This window comes from Orcinus orca, chromosome 14 (genome assembly GCF_937001465.1).
Source record: "Orcinus orca chromosome 14, mOrcOrc1.1, whole genome shotgun sequence".
In the NCBI taxonomy this organism is placed as follows: Eukaryota; Metazoa; Chordata; class Mammalia; order Artiodactyla; family Delphinidae; genus Orcinus; species Orcinus orca.
Window position 1 is genome coordinate 8,567,782 of NC_064572.1, and position 17,814 is coordinate 8,585,595.

At 45.4% G+C, this 17,814-nt stretch overlaps 1 protein-coding gene across 10 annotated transcripts in view; it reads right to left on the reverse strand.

Annotated features, from left to right (window-relative positions):
- Positions 1-2,341: 2,341 nt before the first annotated feature.
- The window catches only part of TTC13 (tetratricopeptide repeat domain 13), a 90,727-nt gene continuing 75,254 nt past the window's right edge, over positions 2,342-17,814 (reverse strand). For 6 of the 10 annotated variants that reach the window (XM_049696977.1, XM_049696978.1, XM_004281568.4 and 3 more), the window contains 9 exons: positions 17,070-17,162; positions 14,663-14,746; positions 13,743-13,827; positions 10,048-10,157; positions 7,662-7,797; positions 6,619-6,698; positions 4,791-4,869; positions 4,570-4,649; positions 2,342-3,086 (listed from right to left, as the gene is read on the reverse strand). In XM_049696977.1, the coding sequence (XP_049552934.1) occupies positions 2,972-3,086; positions 4,570-4,649; positions 4,791-4,869; positions 6,619-6,698; positions 7,662-7,797; positions 10,048-10,157; positions 13,743-13,827; positions 14,663-14,746; positions 17,070-17,162 (862 nt within the window). In that variant the 3' untranslated portion in view covers positions 2,342-2,971. Of the gene's footprint in view, positions 3,087-4,381; positions 4,650-4,790; positions 4,870-6,618; positions 6,699-7,661; positions 7,798-10,047; positions 10,158-13,742; positions 13,828-14,662; positions 14,747-17,069; positions 17,163-17,814 lie in introns of all 10 variants that reach the window. The other 4 variants (XM_033408872.2, XM_033408874.2, XM_004281569.4 and 1 more) reach the window with 2 other exon arrangements.

A 17,814-nucleotide genomic window follows, 5' to 3' on the forward strand; every position in this document is an offset into this window, starting at 1 on the left:
TCTGCTCTGATTCGTATAAATCTTGCCTGAAAGGCAAGCACTGGAGAGCTGGAGCTTAGTTTCCCGTCCCTCACACTTTCCTCGTCAGAAATAATGTTCCACGCAAAACTCCTAGTTTGCGAACAAGTCTTACCTATAGGATCTGCTGGTCTTTTGAAATTTTGAACGTGTTGTTCCTAGGAGCCTTTTTACAAATAGAGCTGAGATACTTGGAAAAGTCTATAACAACGTGTTCGTAATACAGTTGATTACCACCGGAGGACACCATTTGGGATTATTCCCATGACAAAGCTTCTTCTAGTCTAATTCAGAACTCTCTAGGCTGTGCTATCCCGTATATTAGCCACTAGCTCCATGTGGCTATATGAATTTAAACTCTTTAAACTAAACGTTCAGTTCCTCGGCCACACCCACCCCACTTCAAGCGCTCAGCAGTCACACGTGGCTGGCAGCTGCCATACGGAACCAGGCACAGCCCCCTCTAACACACACTTCAAATCATCTAGGGGCTAAACGGGTCCTGAGACAGGCAACTAGTAGGCAAATGAGTTACTCAAAGAATATCTAATGGTAATAGCTGTAGCATAAGAGAACGAAAATGCAGGTACACAATTAGACCAACTGGGGTAGGCTCAGGGTATCACAGGCCGAGCAGGAGAGCCCTGATTTCTGTGCCACGAAATCGAAAGGATCAGGGTATCCGATGAGCTAAAAACCAAACACAGACAGAAGACACGGAGCAGCCTTGTTTCTGCAGAATGATCAAGTTTTCTATATGAAATTTTAAGGATACAGGTGAACCTGATTCTGATTTTAAAGACTTAAATGTTTTTAAAAAGTTTTAAACAGAGGACAGCTTGTATGATGCAACTCTGATTTTTAGGGGAAATTGTTCAATGTAACAGAAGATGTGATGAGAGAACTTTAAACATTATGATATAAAAATGCATTCCAAATCTTCATGACCTTCTCGAGACAAGAACCCTCAAAGATGGGAACGGGAGCCCAGTACCCTCTCGGCCACCAAACACACCTGCTCTGTTCAGACCACAGTCAGGTTGGCTCAGGTATTTGGGGACCTGGAGCAGAAGATGAAAGGTTTTCCCAGAACATCTTGGGATCACAGAATTTGGCATTTCAGTATGTCTAATGACATGATAGTTATAATACTCGCATGAGGAGAAACTGGGCTATTTAAATGAAAGTTGAAACGTAGTCATTTGGAGTTGGTAAACTAAGTTTCAAGGAAAAATTACATACTAATTCTGGGGTTTCGACACACTGTCGTATATTTTAGAAAAGTCAGCTAATTTATTTGGACCATTTCCCCAACTGAAAGATGGGTGTCTCACAGTTAAAAATCTTGAAGAGTTGGTGATAAAGTAAAGAAAAGTCCTTGATAAAGCTGAAAGATTTTGCCTTTAAGATAATAAGCAAAAAAGAGGGAAAAGTTTAAAAACGTATTCATTTCTCCTTTGTTTAATCTCTGCAATCCCTATCTCACTTTGCAGTGCTGTAGGCTAGATGTGGATGCAGCTCCTCTGTGGCTTCAGGAGTCTTTAGGTAGCCCAGTTTGGTCAAACAGCCTGAAGTTGAGAGTCCAGAGAAATGTAACAGATAGATGGAGATTTTGCACGGAACAGCGTTAAGTACTCTGAATCTTGAGAAGAACCTGCGAATGAATCCTTGGTGCCTCGAGACCGTGGTGAGGCAGGCTAGGCCCCGGGGGTCAGAGAGGCCTGGCTGGATCCTAGCACCTTGGCTTTTAATCGCTGGGGGACCCGGGAGAGTCATCAACCTGCCCGAGCCTCAACTCCCTCATCTGTAATATGAAAATGAAGACCCAGGGGAAAGCTGGCCTGTGGGTGTGAAATCTCTTTCTAAAGTGAGGTGTGCCTGACAATTTCTATCACCATCCAGATGAGAGGAGAAGATGAGCCAATCTTGGTGGCTGCTCTGAAGCACACGTCAAGCCCCAGAACAGCATCTGTCCAAAGGGCAAGTCCTATCTGACCCAATGGCCACGTTCTGCTGAGACCACAGACAACTCTGCCAGCGCCCAGCGTTAAGTCCCTGCCGACGAGCGTGGACGCCTGCAGACACTGCCGTGTCCCTCTCGTGCAAGCCTGCGAGACAAAAACTAAATAACGGAAAGAAGCAGTGGCTAGTTTAACTCTTTAACAAAAATCAAAGAAAAATGAAAATGATTTGGAAATGGCAACAGTTTAATTGAACCCATTTACTGGCATCTACCCTGTCTGAAAAAGGAAATCAGCAATTTTCTGACTGTTCTTATAACCTGACAGTGAAACTGGTTCACACAATGAAAACGTACATAATCCAGTGTCAAAAACTGGTGATTTACAGAAATCACCCCCATTTATTTTTTCCAGCAAAGAGGAGAAAAACAAACATGTTTCCACAATTCAGTGTTTGAATCACTGGCAAAAACTGTCTGCCTCATTCAACGTTCCCGGCCACGAGCTCCGGGAACACTCTGATGGCCACGAACCTCCCGTGGTTCAAACGAAACGGAGAGCCCACGCATGAGGATTATGTGAGTTGAAGACAAGATGCCTTCTCACAATGTGCCTACAAAGGTCCTTGAAGAACACCCAGATCTTCAAAGGAATGAAAACACTCCTGTTCTGTTGTTGATTTTTGGTTTTGGGAATAAACTTTCTTCACTGGGAGGAAGGGGTTGTATGACTTTGTAAGTGGAAACCAAGAGGCCGCTGGCTAATACGTATGCCTCCCCTCCCACAGAGCTCTTCTGTCGCCCCAAAACCCTCTTCCATGAATTTTGTTATGGTTCGGAAAGGTAAGGAAAATGACTTCAAGTATTCAATTCCTATCAAAAATTGGTATCAAAAGTAATAAAGGACCTAATTTCTTTATAATTCCATGTTTTAAAAAATAACTTAAGAAGCAAGAGGTCCGGCCCTTTACTTGTATAAATACCACAGCGTAACTAGAGTTTCTTAAGACAACGTGGGGAGGAGTCCGTGTTGAGCACCTCGATCATTGATCTTAACGTTGGGAACGTCTCAGACACGGACGGAAGAGTCTTATAAGAAGGTGAGATACTGAAAAAGAAAAACACAAAGCAAGGATGTGAAAATCAACACGACTGTACAAAAAAGGCAAAGCTTACGGTCTATTAATTCCTATTACGATATTCACTCTCCAGTACTCCCTACGCACGACAGCAGACAATGTTACAAAGCAGGGGGCGCTGTGAACAGAGCAGGCCCTGCTGCCGTGATGATCTGGGGTACGCGCAGGCTCCCACCATGAGCTGCTGGGAAATTCAGCCAGTCTTCAGAAGGAAAAATCAACCCCTGATTTGCACAGTGAGCGTTACGCACACACGTCCCATTGGGGCGCATGCTGGACATGGAACCAGAAGACACAGGCTTCGGGTCCAGCCTTGACCCTTATCAGCTTTAGGGGTTCCTCTCAGCCCCGCTTCCCATATCTGCAGCAAGAGGGAGAGGGTTCCTAACTCCCAGGGCTAGCAGGAGCATGGGACGGGTGTCAAGGTACGCTGTGAAACGGCAGCTGCACAACATAGGGTAGTGTTGCTATCTTTTCCTTATAGAGTTGTTGAAAGATCAACACTGTAAAATGATGTAGGAAACAGAGGCGAGGGCTTTGACCTTATGGTCGTGTTACTAAAACATGTGTAAACTAGCAAACGTGAAACAAGAATATACTGCAACAAGGTGTAGCTGTTAGGAGTTTCCATTACAGAGCTCATGGAATCCTTGCAAACCAGACAAAAGTGTCCTACAGACACAAATTTCTGTTTTAAACAGAGCACAAATTATCCAGCAACTTTTAGAGAGGTTGCTGTGTTCAGTAGGTAATGAAAGGCAGAACTGGAAGTGGTTATGATATAAAGGAATAAATAAGGTTGAACAGTGAGATTTGCTTATTCTTAACTAACTCTGAAAGCATCTGTGAGTTTAATTTCATCGCAAATTTACACGTTCCCCGTGGTGCTTCTGAAAACAAGGGCCAGGAAAGATCAGAGTCTGCTAGGCTCTCCCACCGTAATCGTCAGGGGTCATTTCTGGCTAGCATTTCCTGACTCACGTGTATTCCGCACCTAAATAACAATAAAGTACCACCTTCCCAAAACCTAGAGTGCAGGAAAAATGCAGCTGAAAGGCAGGCACTACCACCCAGACTCAGTCTGAATCGGGTGCAGCTCAGCGTTCAAAGTCGCTCCCGAATACCGACCCTGAGAGTCTGGGACAAAGGGCGGATTAGGCAAGAGATACGGATATCTGACTATATAAATAAGACATCTGTAACCCTTTCTTCACAAACTGGTTTCCTTACTTTATTCATTATTCACGTCTATCCATATACTCACCTGTTAAGGGGTCTTACGCAACAGCAAAAACATTTTAACCTTGAAAAGTGGATTACATTCATTGTATAATCATAACTCATAAAAATGAGTACAATTCCAGTTTCACGACGCTCGAAAAGTAACGGGGAGCCCCTTCTTTCCCTTTTCAGTTGTAACATCCTTTTGTTTGACCCCTATCCAGCAGTTACCTTTTCAAGTTCATCCAGCTTTTAGCTATTTTGCTAAAGGCCTCTGAACCAGGGGCGGTCATAGCTTCAAAGTCAACCAACTGAAAAAGAAAGAAATTTAACAATGTGATCAAACATGGAGGGGAAGCTCCCTTTGGGATCCGTTGCATTCGTGTGTCTCAACACAAAACTCCACAGATTGGGATTTAAACGCTTCCCTTCCAGCTCCAGCTCCGACATACCTTCCCTTTGGGAATTTTTCCTGCTACTTCCTTTCCACTCGCCATCAGGGCTCCCACAATCACTGAGTAAGCGATCACACTGTTTAGGTAAAAAACAATTACCGGTCAGTCCCTGCCCACGGACAGTGACCACGGATTTTCCATCCTAAGAGATGACATTTTATTTCTCTTAAGAATTCTCTGGACATTAAACATAAGAATATTTTCATTTGCCTTAAAAATATTTACTAATTTACTAATAAAACTATTTACTGATTTACTAATTTAAGGGTAAACGTGTAAGAATAATATTTTTCTGAGAACAAAAAGTATCTTTTAATTAGGAGTTTTCTCGTCACTTGGCTTTTCTCTTCTTGTGAAAGAGTGAATTAGAAAATGTGCCTGCTTATATTTTTAACATCTTCATGAGGCTTGGCTTTAAAACGCAATATATACGATATACTTTGTAAATGCAAACATATTAATATTATCGTTTAAACATTAAACACTGTGGCCCCGAAGACGAAACAAGCAGAACGCGTTTGCAGAACGCACTAACAGACTGGCCCGAAGGCGGCTGCACTACGGGGACATCCCGGCATGTCCGGACTCACTCTGGATCCTGACGTCTTTGTGGCACCAGCTCTGTGCCCTGTGCCAGGCAGCCCAGGACGAAGACAACTAAGACAGACGTCCTGTCCCGGCGAGCGGACACCAGAGAGAGTGAGCCCGCCCCGGGGTCGCCTGCCAGGGAAGCCCTCACTGAGGCCGCGGCCACGTGCGCTGCATCTTCGAGGGCCACGGGCGGGGCCCCCGAGGCAGAGGAGGGGGAAGCGGACTGGCGGGTGGGGGGACAGGAAGGTGTGGGCATGGGCTGGGGGCGTGGCGAGGCAGAGAGCAGGGCGGCAGAGCCGCCGTGAGGACACGCGCGTGCACAGCGCCTGTGAGGGCGGCGGGCGGAAGGCGGCACGTGGAGGGCATCGCGGGCACATCTAATGATGACTGTCCCGAAGGCACAAGGTTTACGTTCTCATTTTGTTTCAATGCCGTCGTTACCGTTATGTAAGTTCCGCGTAAGGGCACGCACCCGTCTACACCGGAGTGCTCACTACAAGCCTAGTTTCCATCCATCACCACACAGGGGACCCCCTTCGCCCATGTCGCCCACCCGCCCCCAACGCTTTTGTCATATTATAACAACATTTACGACCACATTTTGGAGAGTTTTACTCTCTAAAGTAGTACTTAAAGATCAAGACATTTAAGTGTATTACTTTAGCCAAAGCATCTTAAAGTCAAACATGTGCTAACGATGGCATATGCCATTCGCATGATTTACTGTACATGGTACCAGAGAAAAGGGAAGAAAGAGAAAGCTCTACAGACGCATCCTTGTTTGAATGACACCTGAAAGATGCCTGGTGAATTCAGTAAGTAGCAAGAATTCATTCATAATAACAAAAATACTTTGCAATGATTGGTGACCCAAAAGTATTAAACGTTAGGGCTAAAGGTCAATTAATGGTCAAAACTTGGGGGCGAGGGGAGAACAGGGCAGGGTACAGTCTGGTCAAATATCAGAAATTAAAGCACAGGGCCCACAACGTGCGCACACAGTGAGACTTCGAGTTCCAGGCTATAAACGCCAAGCACCTTCTTTTAAAACTACCTTCCGAGACTCTTGGTGGTGCAGTAGATCAAGGACATCACGTTTGGGTGGACTTTGAAAAAAACCAAGGGGTCTTCCCGCCATTGCTGGGGTACCTGTACCCAGGGCCCCACAGGAGATGTAAGCAAAAGGAGTGCGTTCTTCACTCCAAAAACTGTCAGATTAGAGGATATCACTCACCTGGATCCGCGAGAGAGCGGCATTAAATTATAAAAGTAATAAACTAAGGATAAGATTAAGTTGCCAACAGCATCAGTCTCCTAGGGAAAAAAAAAAAACATGTGCTTATGAACTTAAATAACAGATTATAAACTCATTTCTTATCAGGTGACAAGACACATCAGAAGCATTTACATTAGGAAGAGGATTATTTCCTTCTTCTTCTACAAGAACCTACGTTCCACATCCTTGAATATTTTATACTCTTCCCAATGATGTTTTTTCTCACGAGAGGGTATACATTCAGTTCAGTTTAGAGCAGTACGTCCCCAGCTGCCTTTAAAACTGCAACCGTTTCTGATAAACCTAGACATCTGTTTCAGTCTATAATGTTACTTGAAATGTCGACATATACATTGAGATTAAAATAAAACAAAGCACTTATTAATACTGAATACACTTTCTCAGATGACAGGCCTCTCTACTCCAGGGTTCTGATTAGTGCCCTACCCCCACCCACGGAGATTTAGGTGATCAGTATACTTAATTTATGGGTATAAACTGATGAAGATCCTGAGAAACAAAGTAACTTCCCAAGGGCCACGGGCATCCATTCCAGAACGCGGATGGAGTGGCCGCTACACTCTCCACACAGTGGACAGCTACAGCGACGGAGGTGACGTTGCAGCTCCTGCTACCAAGGAGCCCCACCTTGAGTCGGGGAAGCAACGGAGGGCAGAGGTCACAGTCTAGGAGAGTGTCACTAAATGCAGCACAGGTCACGTCCATCGTGGACCAACCTGTTCTCTTAAATCTTGACAAAGCCCAAATTTCTGATACTATGACACAGTCACTACATACATGTATCATTCCCCTTCCCCAGTTTCTGTACTTACTAAATACGGGAATTGTCTCTACAAGAATATTAAAAGAAATATTTACCGCTCAATTAAAGCTGATTTCAAGCATAAACTGTGTAATCCCAAGGAAAGGGTAAAGGCTTTAAGCAGTGTACAAAAGAATCAGAAGAAGCATAGATAAAATGAAGATAAACGAAAACCTACCCCAAATTCTGATGAGAGAATCAGTACTTTTCCTTTCGCTGTTAGATCTTTATAAAGTGCATCTATTTCGGCGTGATATAACTGTGTTCTTTCTTCTGTGGTCTGGGTTTCCACGGAAAATAGTATATTGCCTACCCTAAAAATACAAGAAGGTGTGTCGAAGGCACGTATGATACGGTTCAAAGAGCTAAGCACAGAAGGGTGGGGAGGGCAGCGTGGCGACGGGGGCACAGGACACAAGGAAGACTGTCTCTGCCTCTCTGAGCAGACAGATGGGGCGTGGCTCACAGCAGGCAGCTTTTCCACAAAATATGGTTTTGCTCAGTCTAACTGTAGGCCCTGCTTACATGAGCTTCAGCTAACACAGGAGGAGGAAACTACACAGAGTGGAATGTATTTCAATGCCCAGGAAACATTTTATCAGACAGCCACCCTATTACAATAGAAGAGCAGGGGCCGGGGCTGTGCCCTGAAAGCGAGTTCAGGGCCTCCGCTGTTTCCTTTTCTATTAAGCTTCTGCTGCATGAGCTCCATGGGAGGCTCTGTGGAGGATATAAATTCTATGCAACAGGTAGTTACTGGATAACGCCGGTACCCAAACGCTGAAAATACTCCTCAGACCCTCTAAAGGACAACACAGCAGAGCTGCCGCGTTGATGGAGGGACGGAGGGGAAACGAGGCCACAGATTATGAAGAGCCCATGCGTAGAGCCATAACGGTTCATCAGAGGCCCCAAGGAGACAGAGTTGATCTACTCTGGAAGACAGGGAAGAAAACAGGAAATGCTTGCGGAGGAAGGGGCCTGAGCCTGGGTCTTGAAGAGGAGCACGGCGATGCCAGAGCGCAGAGCCAGGAGGTGGGAGGTGACCTCGGCGAACAAGCAGTCCAGCTGAATTAGCAGGCCGGGCGCTGGCAGGAAAGTGCTTCAGGGAGGCAGGAAGCGTTGTTTGAGGCCATGATTACAAAAGGCCTGAATGTGCAGCACGGGGGCCGATGTTGGTGTCAACGGGCAACGGCAGGGTATGGACTGGGGAGGGAGCTCTGGAGCCACGGGCGCCCCGTGGACCCGGCCTTAGGACCCGAGGATGCACGGGCCAGCCCCAGGAGACCGGAGATGGAGGCATGGGTCATGAGTAGGGGTCGGAGGCCCCGAGCGAGACTGACAACAAATGGGGTGAGACAGACAGCTGAGCAAAGACGCTGTGTTTCAGGGAAGGACTTAGGGACTCTTACTCGGCAGTTGGCATTTCTGCCTGGGTGAAGAGGTAGGAGAAAAAAATTTCACCTCGACAGAAGACCCTGGAATTCCTTCTGGGGGGAGGATGGCCCTTATTGGGAAAGTACTTTGATAAGTGGCTTGGGTTAGAGACGGAGACCTCAACGACGTGGCAGAGTCATAGAATCTGGAAGTTGCTAAACGGGGGTTTCCTCATGAAGGCCTGTGTAAGTTTGGACAAGGAAACCAGAGCCCAGCAGGGGCTGAGAGAACACGGCTCCCACCGCTGAGCTGCCGGAAGTCCCTGATGCAGAAGTGGTGGAGCCTCCTAGGGAAGCAACTGAGGAGCGCGGTGTTTCGGACACGGCAGTGAATGGAGAGGGTCGAGGTCATTCCACCCAGAACTCAAGGGATACGGAGGCTCCTAGGTGAAGTGTGGGTTTCAGATGTAAATAAAATGATCATTAATAAAAACGGTCACTGCGGCGCTACTACTGATAAGATGAAAAAATGGGAAACACCCTGAATGATCAATGACAAAAAAATTAGTAGCAGCAACTCTACAATATCCCTAAAATGGAATACTATGCAATTTTTTAAAATGCTTCTAAGAATAGGATATGGGGAAATGTTCGTAGTAAGGCTAGAAAACAAACAGGTTGTAAAACAATATGTACAGTATAATCTCAGGTTTTAAAGGAAATAATGATTTAAAATTTTTAATCTTTGCTTATCTGTATTCTAAAGTTTCAATAAGACTGCACTTACACTCTCATACTACTTTAAAACCTATATTTAAAAATCCAATAACAGCCTTCAACCTGCCAATCTCTCATCTTTTTTCCATTTAATGAGTAAACGTCTTACCCACGACAAACTTCAAGAACCTGGAAGAATGCTTTCCACAAACCACATCAGACATTATACTTAATATCTAGAAAGTTGTCAGATTTAGCACAGTCAGAAAATCTATCTGCTGGTGTAATAATCTAAATGTCACATTAAAAAAAAAAAAAAAAAAAAGCTGGTTCTCGTTACACACTGGACCTTGATAATCTCCGTTTTAGGAGACAGCCAAAGCCCAGGAGGTCCGATCTCCCGCAGCAGCGCCAAGCTGCCTTCTGACACCAGCCCCCGTCTGCGCACCCGCACGTGGGAAGCACACGTACTTGTCTCCTGTAATAGTGATCGTGAAGCCGTCATATTCCTTCCCTTGGTCTTTGAGGCTGGGAACTTTTGTGTTCACAGTGAACCCATCCTTTGTTTTAGTATTAAACTGCTTTCGGGGAAAAAGAAAATTCACGTTACTGGTGAGATTCACTGTAAATTCCCAACTGCCATTGTGCAGCGCCGACTCCGACTTTCATGTTTTCAAGAAGGGTCACGGTGTGCCAGACACCGTGTATTCTCTGTCCTGGCCCCATGCCCCAACCCAGACTCCCAGCCCAAGTCACGCTCCCCGTGGCCCCTGCCAGAGGGCAGCAGAGAACCTCAGAGCAAAAGGCGCACAGCCTCCCTGCAACAGCAAGGCCCTGCTCACTGCTAAGAGCTCCCTTGGGGTCTTTTCTCTTGTTCATCTTAAGTGGCAGCCACACTGATACTTTGCAGAATAGTTGTGCTCAACATCCTATAATTCGAAAGAGCACCTTGTGTTTAGTCTACTGCTTCTTCAAAGTAGACTCTCATCTGTCTGCAAATACTCAGAATTTTGTCACCTGAGAATTTTATACACACACATGCACACACCCCAACTCCGCAGACCACAGAGTGACAAAGCAAAGTATTCTAAAGGAATTACACAGAGATCAGAGTGGCCCTTAAGGGTGATGAGTATGAACACTAAATAACTGAATTGGGGAGGATTTTTCTGGAGTAATTTATTGGCATTTCACTTTGTCAAAAGTGTTTTCAACAGAAAGCCAACATGTTTTTAGGATTGACAGACTTGAATAAGAGAATCAATGGTAACATTAAAAGAGGTCGTGCTTCGCATAAGATATTGGAGGGAAAGTTTGCCCGAAAACAGCGACAGCCAGCAGGCGTTCACAAAGCTCCAGAGAAGGACATAGATGAAGGGACGTCAGCAGGAGAGCGGGCGGCAGGGGCCGAGACGGGAGGTGTCCTGTAGGAGGACACAGACTTGTAGAGGCAGAAGGCACTAACACTTAGTATGTGCCAATGCTCTTTCATGCCCACAGCATGCCCATAAGACAGGACACGACCTCCATCTTACAGGTGAGGAAACCAAGTTGGTGAGATGAAGCGAGGTGAGGTCTGGCCCGAGCTGGCACGAGGGAGTGGCAGAGTGGAAGCAGGGACCCAGGCCCTCTCGACGTCCAGTCCCCTAACTTACTAACCAGCTGCCTCGAGGGGAGGTGAGGTACATCTGAACTTGGCTTTTCAGAAAGCAAAAGTGAATGTGCTGAAAAAGTACACGTACTTTTCAGCAAAAGTACCTATATCTCAGTGGAGGCTGTCACGGCATCATATTCACCAAGCACTTTAAACACAAAGGCGTATTTTTATATACTTCTACGTGTGCCTTTAGAAAGGCCAGTGTGCCCACAGCCTGGCTGGAGGTGCGGTGAGCAAAACCACAGTGGGACGGCCACTCCCAGATGTGGCCAGACAGGCCGTGACTTTGCACTGGGAGCCAGGCACTGGGCGGGCGATGCCCGGCCCCTTAGCTGCTCTCCAGGCGACTGCAGCCTTTTGTCCATTGCGCTTTTCTTTTTAGACAAAGATATACATATATTAAAATATCCCTAAGCTGATTTTGTATTCTGCCTAATATAGTAAATTTAAATGCCTAAAATACCCACAGGACAGCTAAAGACTGAAACCTGAGTCAGGCTCTAGTTTTCTTTCTGTCTGGTGGATCCAGCGGCCCTCGGTGCGGCCCTTCTGCCCCTTCGGGGGCGTCTGGGGAATTTATGGGATAATGTGGTGGCTGAGGGGACGAGGTGCTGGGGACGGCCACACAGGCGCGACTCCCACTGGACGTCCATGTAGATGAAGAACTGTTTATAATGTAATGATTTTCTAGGCCTGGAGCCAGACTCCGTTTTACACTCACACGTTAAATATTTGTTACATTTTAATACACGCTGACTTTCCTAGGAATGCAAACAGCATATACATTGAGGAAAGAGGATACTATACATTGTGTGGAACTTTATTAAGCGTGGTTTACCATTACAGAAAACCGTTATCGCCAACATCGTAGCTCGTGATACTTGAGTCACCAAATGACACATGGATACAGGGCTGCATCTGTCGCTGTCACGTTCACCAAGATTATACACATCTGTGCAAGCAACTGGCTACTTCTTTGTGGCTTCTCATGAAGACATGCCTGAATGTTGACACACTGAAATACATGGTTTTCTACTATAAACAACTTACCTTTCAGAACTCCCTTATGGCACTGTGGTGACTTTTGAAAGAATTTTTTGAGTAGGTGGGATACATTCTTTATGAATTTCATTCTAGTGCAGTAAAGGGGCCATCTGAACATGTTTACTGAGTTCAGACGGGTCTGAGAAGACTGAGAACCACTGCCTCAGTTCACGAGACCCTCACAACGAGCAGGTTGGCCGGAATCACGGCTCTCCAACACATGAGAGCCTGGGATGAGACCGGGAGAGCCTGTCAAACCCGGCGAGCAGACTGGACCCTGGGTACAGAGTCAGCTCACGGCTTTGTCCATGACGGGATGCTTCCTGGTTATTCTTTAGAAATGGATAAGCTTTGGTCAGTCATAGAAATTTCTTTATGTTTATTTGATGTAAATCAATCTCATCTACTATAGCTACAAGGAGAACATTGATTCAAGTTTTATGTTATAGTTCAAACCATTAACTGAAAAAAACCAAACCAACCTGCTGCTGGTGCATTATGGGTAGTTATGTTCCTAGGTGGAGAAAAGGTGCATAAAACTATAACTTCTTAATGGATTGTACTTTTAAACAATATAATTGCTGTCCCGTGACACGCCCTTTATCTTGAATTCCAATGTTTCTGATACTGCCACACCTGCTTTTCTTCAGTAGCATTTGCCTGACTACCTTTCCGCCTTCAACGTTTTGAATGTCATCTCGTTGTAGGTGTTTCCTGTGAACAGAACCTAGCTGGGCTTTAAAATACCGATCTGAGATGCTCATTCTTTCAGTGAGGGCTCGATTATTCACGTCATGTTGAGACCCAGCATCCACTACAGACATTTCCTCCTTACCTTTTCCCCCCTCTCTTTCTGTGAGCTTTTAGTTGAACTGACTTTGTTTTCTTTATTCCATTTTCCTACCTTCTAGGGTCTGTTTTGTTTTATTTTCGTTATTCTGCAGAATGTGTTTTTATCAGTGTTTTCAAGTAGCACACTTTATAAAACTTAAAATACTTGTTAACAAACAGGCATTTAATAATTACGAGTTCGTTTTGTAAAAAGTACTGGGCTTCCCTGGTGGCGCAGTGGTTAAGAATCCGCCTGCCAATGCACAGAACACGAGTTCAAGTCCTGGTCCGGGAAGATCCCCCCATGCCACGGGGCAACGGAGCCCATGCGCCACAACTACTGAGGCTGTGCTCTAGAGCCCGCAAGCCACAACTACTGAGCCCGTGTGCCACAACTACTGAAGCCCATGAGCCTAGAGCCCGTGCTCTGCAACAAGAGAAGCCACCACAATGAGAAGCCAGCGCACCACAATGAAGAGTAGCCCCCGCTCGCTGCAACTACAAAGAGCCCAAGCCCAGCAACGAAGACCCGACGCAGCCAAAAATAAATATAAAAATAAAATAAATTAATTTTTAAAAAAGTACTAACTGTTTCCCCTAAAAACGCCTACTGCGATTTTGATGATAAATTTACCTTCATAATTGGAAGGAGGTCTTCCACTTTGTGGACCTTTTCCAGAGCTTCTCTAACTTCCAACAATCCTTTAGGATTATTAGCTCTTAAAAAGGGAAAGAGAGATGGCAACTAAAATTAATACAGAAATTAATAATTATGCTCTCACCTTTAATTTAAATAAATCATCCTTAATTACTAGTGGCTCAATATTCAAAACAGTGGACCACAAACAAAGTTTTGAAATAATGGGATGGTTTAATCTAATGAGTATTGGGCTACAGATGAGAATTAAGGAAACAAGACAGCAGTCTGTCTAGAACATGAACTGGGGAAAACCTGAAAGGATGGACAGCCAATGTCTGTGTGGACATGCATGGGTCTGGGCTTGGTCAGAAAACCTTGATTCTCCTATTCCAACTATGAAATTAGAAGTGAATGGTTTTTCTTCCTAAAGTTGCTCAAATGGAAGTATCCTACTAAGCTCTTATACCAATTTTATATTTACTTGGTGAACTAATATTCAGAATTCCTTTTTCCCCAGAATTCTGTCCACTGTCCTGTCTATACTGTACTGCCTCTCAGTTGAGGGAGAATGAGTATTAAGGTGAAAATCCCTCATTTAATCCCTAATTAAGAAATTCAAAGAAACATCCTGCTTTGAATTCAAAGAAAGGCTAGACACTTTCAAAGAGGCTAGAAAAGTCACAGCAATGTGTGTAAGATAAAAATACTCAGTTAAGGTCCATGGATTTTGTGGAGCTCTTAAAAAGAAGGTTGATAAATGATTATGAAAGGTTTTATGATTCCAAACAGTATGTAAAAATATGACACATTTTGTTTGGTCTATCAATAGGCTTGGTTTTCAAGTTTCATAAATATAACTAATGTAAAATACATAAAATTTATCCATTACTATGAAAAGAAAATTGAAAGATTACCCATGATAAACTAGAATTCTATCTTTAATAAAATGAAGAATTTTCTCAAAATATTCCAGGTATCTCATGTTGATCACCTGACCCCTGTAAGAAAAAACAATTAAGAATGTTTTTACAAAGAAATATGTTCCACACAATATCTAATTTCAAAGCTAATTCAAAAGGACAATAAGAGAGCTGGGAAATTCGCTTGTTTGCAGCCAAAGAACGGGAGAAACAAACACCTGTCTAAGCAAGACTGATGGTCAGCGACTGGGCTTATTCTGGTGGGAAAGGCACCAAACTCAGCCCTGGAGATGCCAAAACAGGAAGAAAAGTCCTCAGGTACTTAAACGGGGCTCAGACTTGTATGTCCCTTTCCCCTTATGGATCCTTTCCCTTTTTCGGCAATATGCTCCCTTCTGCCCCTCAGGGCTCCTGATAGCACTAGGGGCTAATACTCCTTGCTGTCCAGCTTACTAGCTGTCTTCATCTCCTCTACCACTCTAAATAGTATTTTCCTCCCGTTTCTAACCCCACCCCCATTTTTAAAACTCTCCCAGAACCTCACGTACAGCCAACACGCCGATGTACCCATCCAGCTGACGCACGTGTCCGGCAACACACACAGCCGACTGCTTCCCGGGCACGGCTCCCTGGACTCCCCGCAGGCGAGTCAAACCTCAGGTTCAGGAACTCACCCCAGCTCCCCAGTGTGTTCACCTACGTTCTGCCCTGGGGCTTCCTGGCCTACTGAGGCAACCACGTGCCCGCTCGGCAATGGGACCGCCTACCCGCAGCTTCACGCTCGCCCTCACTTCTAACCCACCCCCAGTGTTCCGACCCTGCCTTCTCAGTATCCACTCTTCCCCTCCAGCTCACTTCCACAAAGCTTTCAAGACCTCGGGACCAGTGCACCGGAATGTTCCACAACTGTCTAACCAGTCTCACGCCTCCAAGGGAAGTCGCTGCCCTCTCATCTATTCTGCCACCTGTGGCCAAAGTGATCACCCAAATGTGTAAATCTGTTCAGCTCACTTCTCTGCTTCTGATCTCTGAATGACTCTCTTTTATTTCAGGACAAAAAGTGCCTGAGCATGGATATGTTAGCTATATTTGGGGGAAAAAAAGCTGTTTGTGTTTCAGCCTCTGCCTGTCTTTCCAGCCCCGACTGCTGACAGCCCCTTAATCATAAACTAACCACCAGTCATAATGAATTAGTGATACCTCCCTGACCATGCCTGACTCACAGGTGCGGCCATGCCTGACTCACAGGTGGGTCCATGCCTGACTCACAGGTGCGGCCATGCCTCACCCCCCTCTCTGCTTTCCATCTTTCCAACAGCATCACCTGAAGGCTGGACTGGGACCCCACCCCACCCCACCCCACCCCCGCCCTCCGGCATCCTATACACGTGACCACCACCACTCTTAACACACTACACGGTAGGCTCATAGCTCAGTGAGGTCCATCTTCGTCACTAAGCTACAAGCCTTCTGCCGTGAGAGGCTGTACGTCACGGCTAAATCACCATCGTGCTGCACAGCACATGGAGAGTGGCCTTTAGTTAAAGCTAGTTGAGTCTACCTGTGAATGTCACAAATTATTCTGTAAGAAACAGGAATATACAAGTCACAAGGGGAAAGGAAATTTATTTTCTAGGAATTAAAAAAATAAATGTCTTAAGAACATTTCCATTAAACTTAAATGTCAAAGTTGTATACTATACTATTTTCTTGATTCAGGGTTCTGGAATTCGAAGCATTTTAGATGTGACACAACTACCATAGGTGTAAAATTTACCTAAAATTAAATTCAGTGGGTCTGATACTGAAGCTGATACTCTTTAATATTTGCTCATCATATACCTAGAGGGTGGCTAAGCACATGAAGGGTCCGGTAACGAGGTGAGCACTTCACCCACGCCCCTAACTTGCCAGAGCCTCTGGACAAAACAAAAACTCTCCAGGTAACCTGGCTCATCCTCCCAGGAAGGCAGCTTAGCACCCAGACAGCGCTTTTCATCCAACCGCCTTGGGTGTTGCAGGGTTGGAAGGGGGAGTTTTTCCCTCACCACAAGCATTCTTTAAGCCACACGATATTATCGGGATCTTATGGTAATGTAATATTCTCCATCTAATTACTTTCTATGATGTTTTAGGGCCCTTTAAAGACTGACATCTAGGCAAAAATCTGGCACTCTACCCTTCACTTGAGTTCTGCGGCAAAGAGCCTGGAGAAGGGGCACAGCATTTCTTTCTGCAACCAGGCTAGCTCAGAGGAATGCGGGAAGGACCTTGCAGGTGCAGAGCTGATTTGTGTCAAAAAGTCACCGAGGAGGGAGCACTGGGCTGCTCGTGGTCTCCATGAACTGACGATTTAAAATAAACTCCTATGAGAACAGGAAAGATAAACGAAAGTTCATACCTGATCAAATTGATGTGGTTGTTAAAGCCTCTGCTGAGACTTCGTGCTGGCATCTGATCCAACCATAACACTGGCTGGTCTGGGTCCGCAATCCTGTAAAAGAGAGCTTATTGAAAAATGAAGACCTGGGCTTCCCTGGTGGCACAGTGGCTGAGGGTCCGCCTGCCGCTGCAGGGTACGTGGGTTCGTGCCCCCGTCCGGGAAGATCCCACATGCCGCGGAGCGGCTGGGCCCGTGAGCCACGGCCGCTGAGCCTGCGCGTCCAGAGCCTGTGCTCCGCAACGGGAGAGGCCACAACAGTACCGCGTACCGCAAAAAAAAAAAAAAAAAATGAAGACCTTATAAAACCTAGAAATGTTCAAAAGCTTTCAAAATAAAACATGTAGAGGTCTTTGGAAAACAACTGCTCAGTCCATTACATCTAAAAGTATGAAACACAAACCTGCAAATTCCAAAAAGATGTTCTAACTGGACCAAGGAAGACGTCAGTACAGGTTTACTAGTAGAGCAGGATTTTTCTCATGAAAATGAGTATCAGCGGTTCCCCCTCTAAACTGTAGCTGGTTGGCCAGGCCCGCACTTCAAGCATAAGAAGACCGGTGCACTGAAGCTCGTTCAAAGGTACCACGGGTAATGAACGATATGCTCTTCCAGAGAGACCGCTTTTTCTACAACACCTCACTTAAAAATGTGCTCGGAAGCACGGCAACGATCAATTCCTATTTCATAAATATTCATCAAGTGT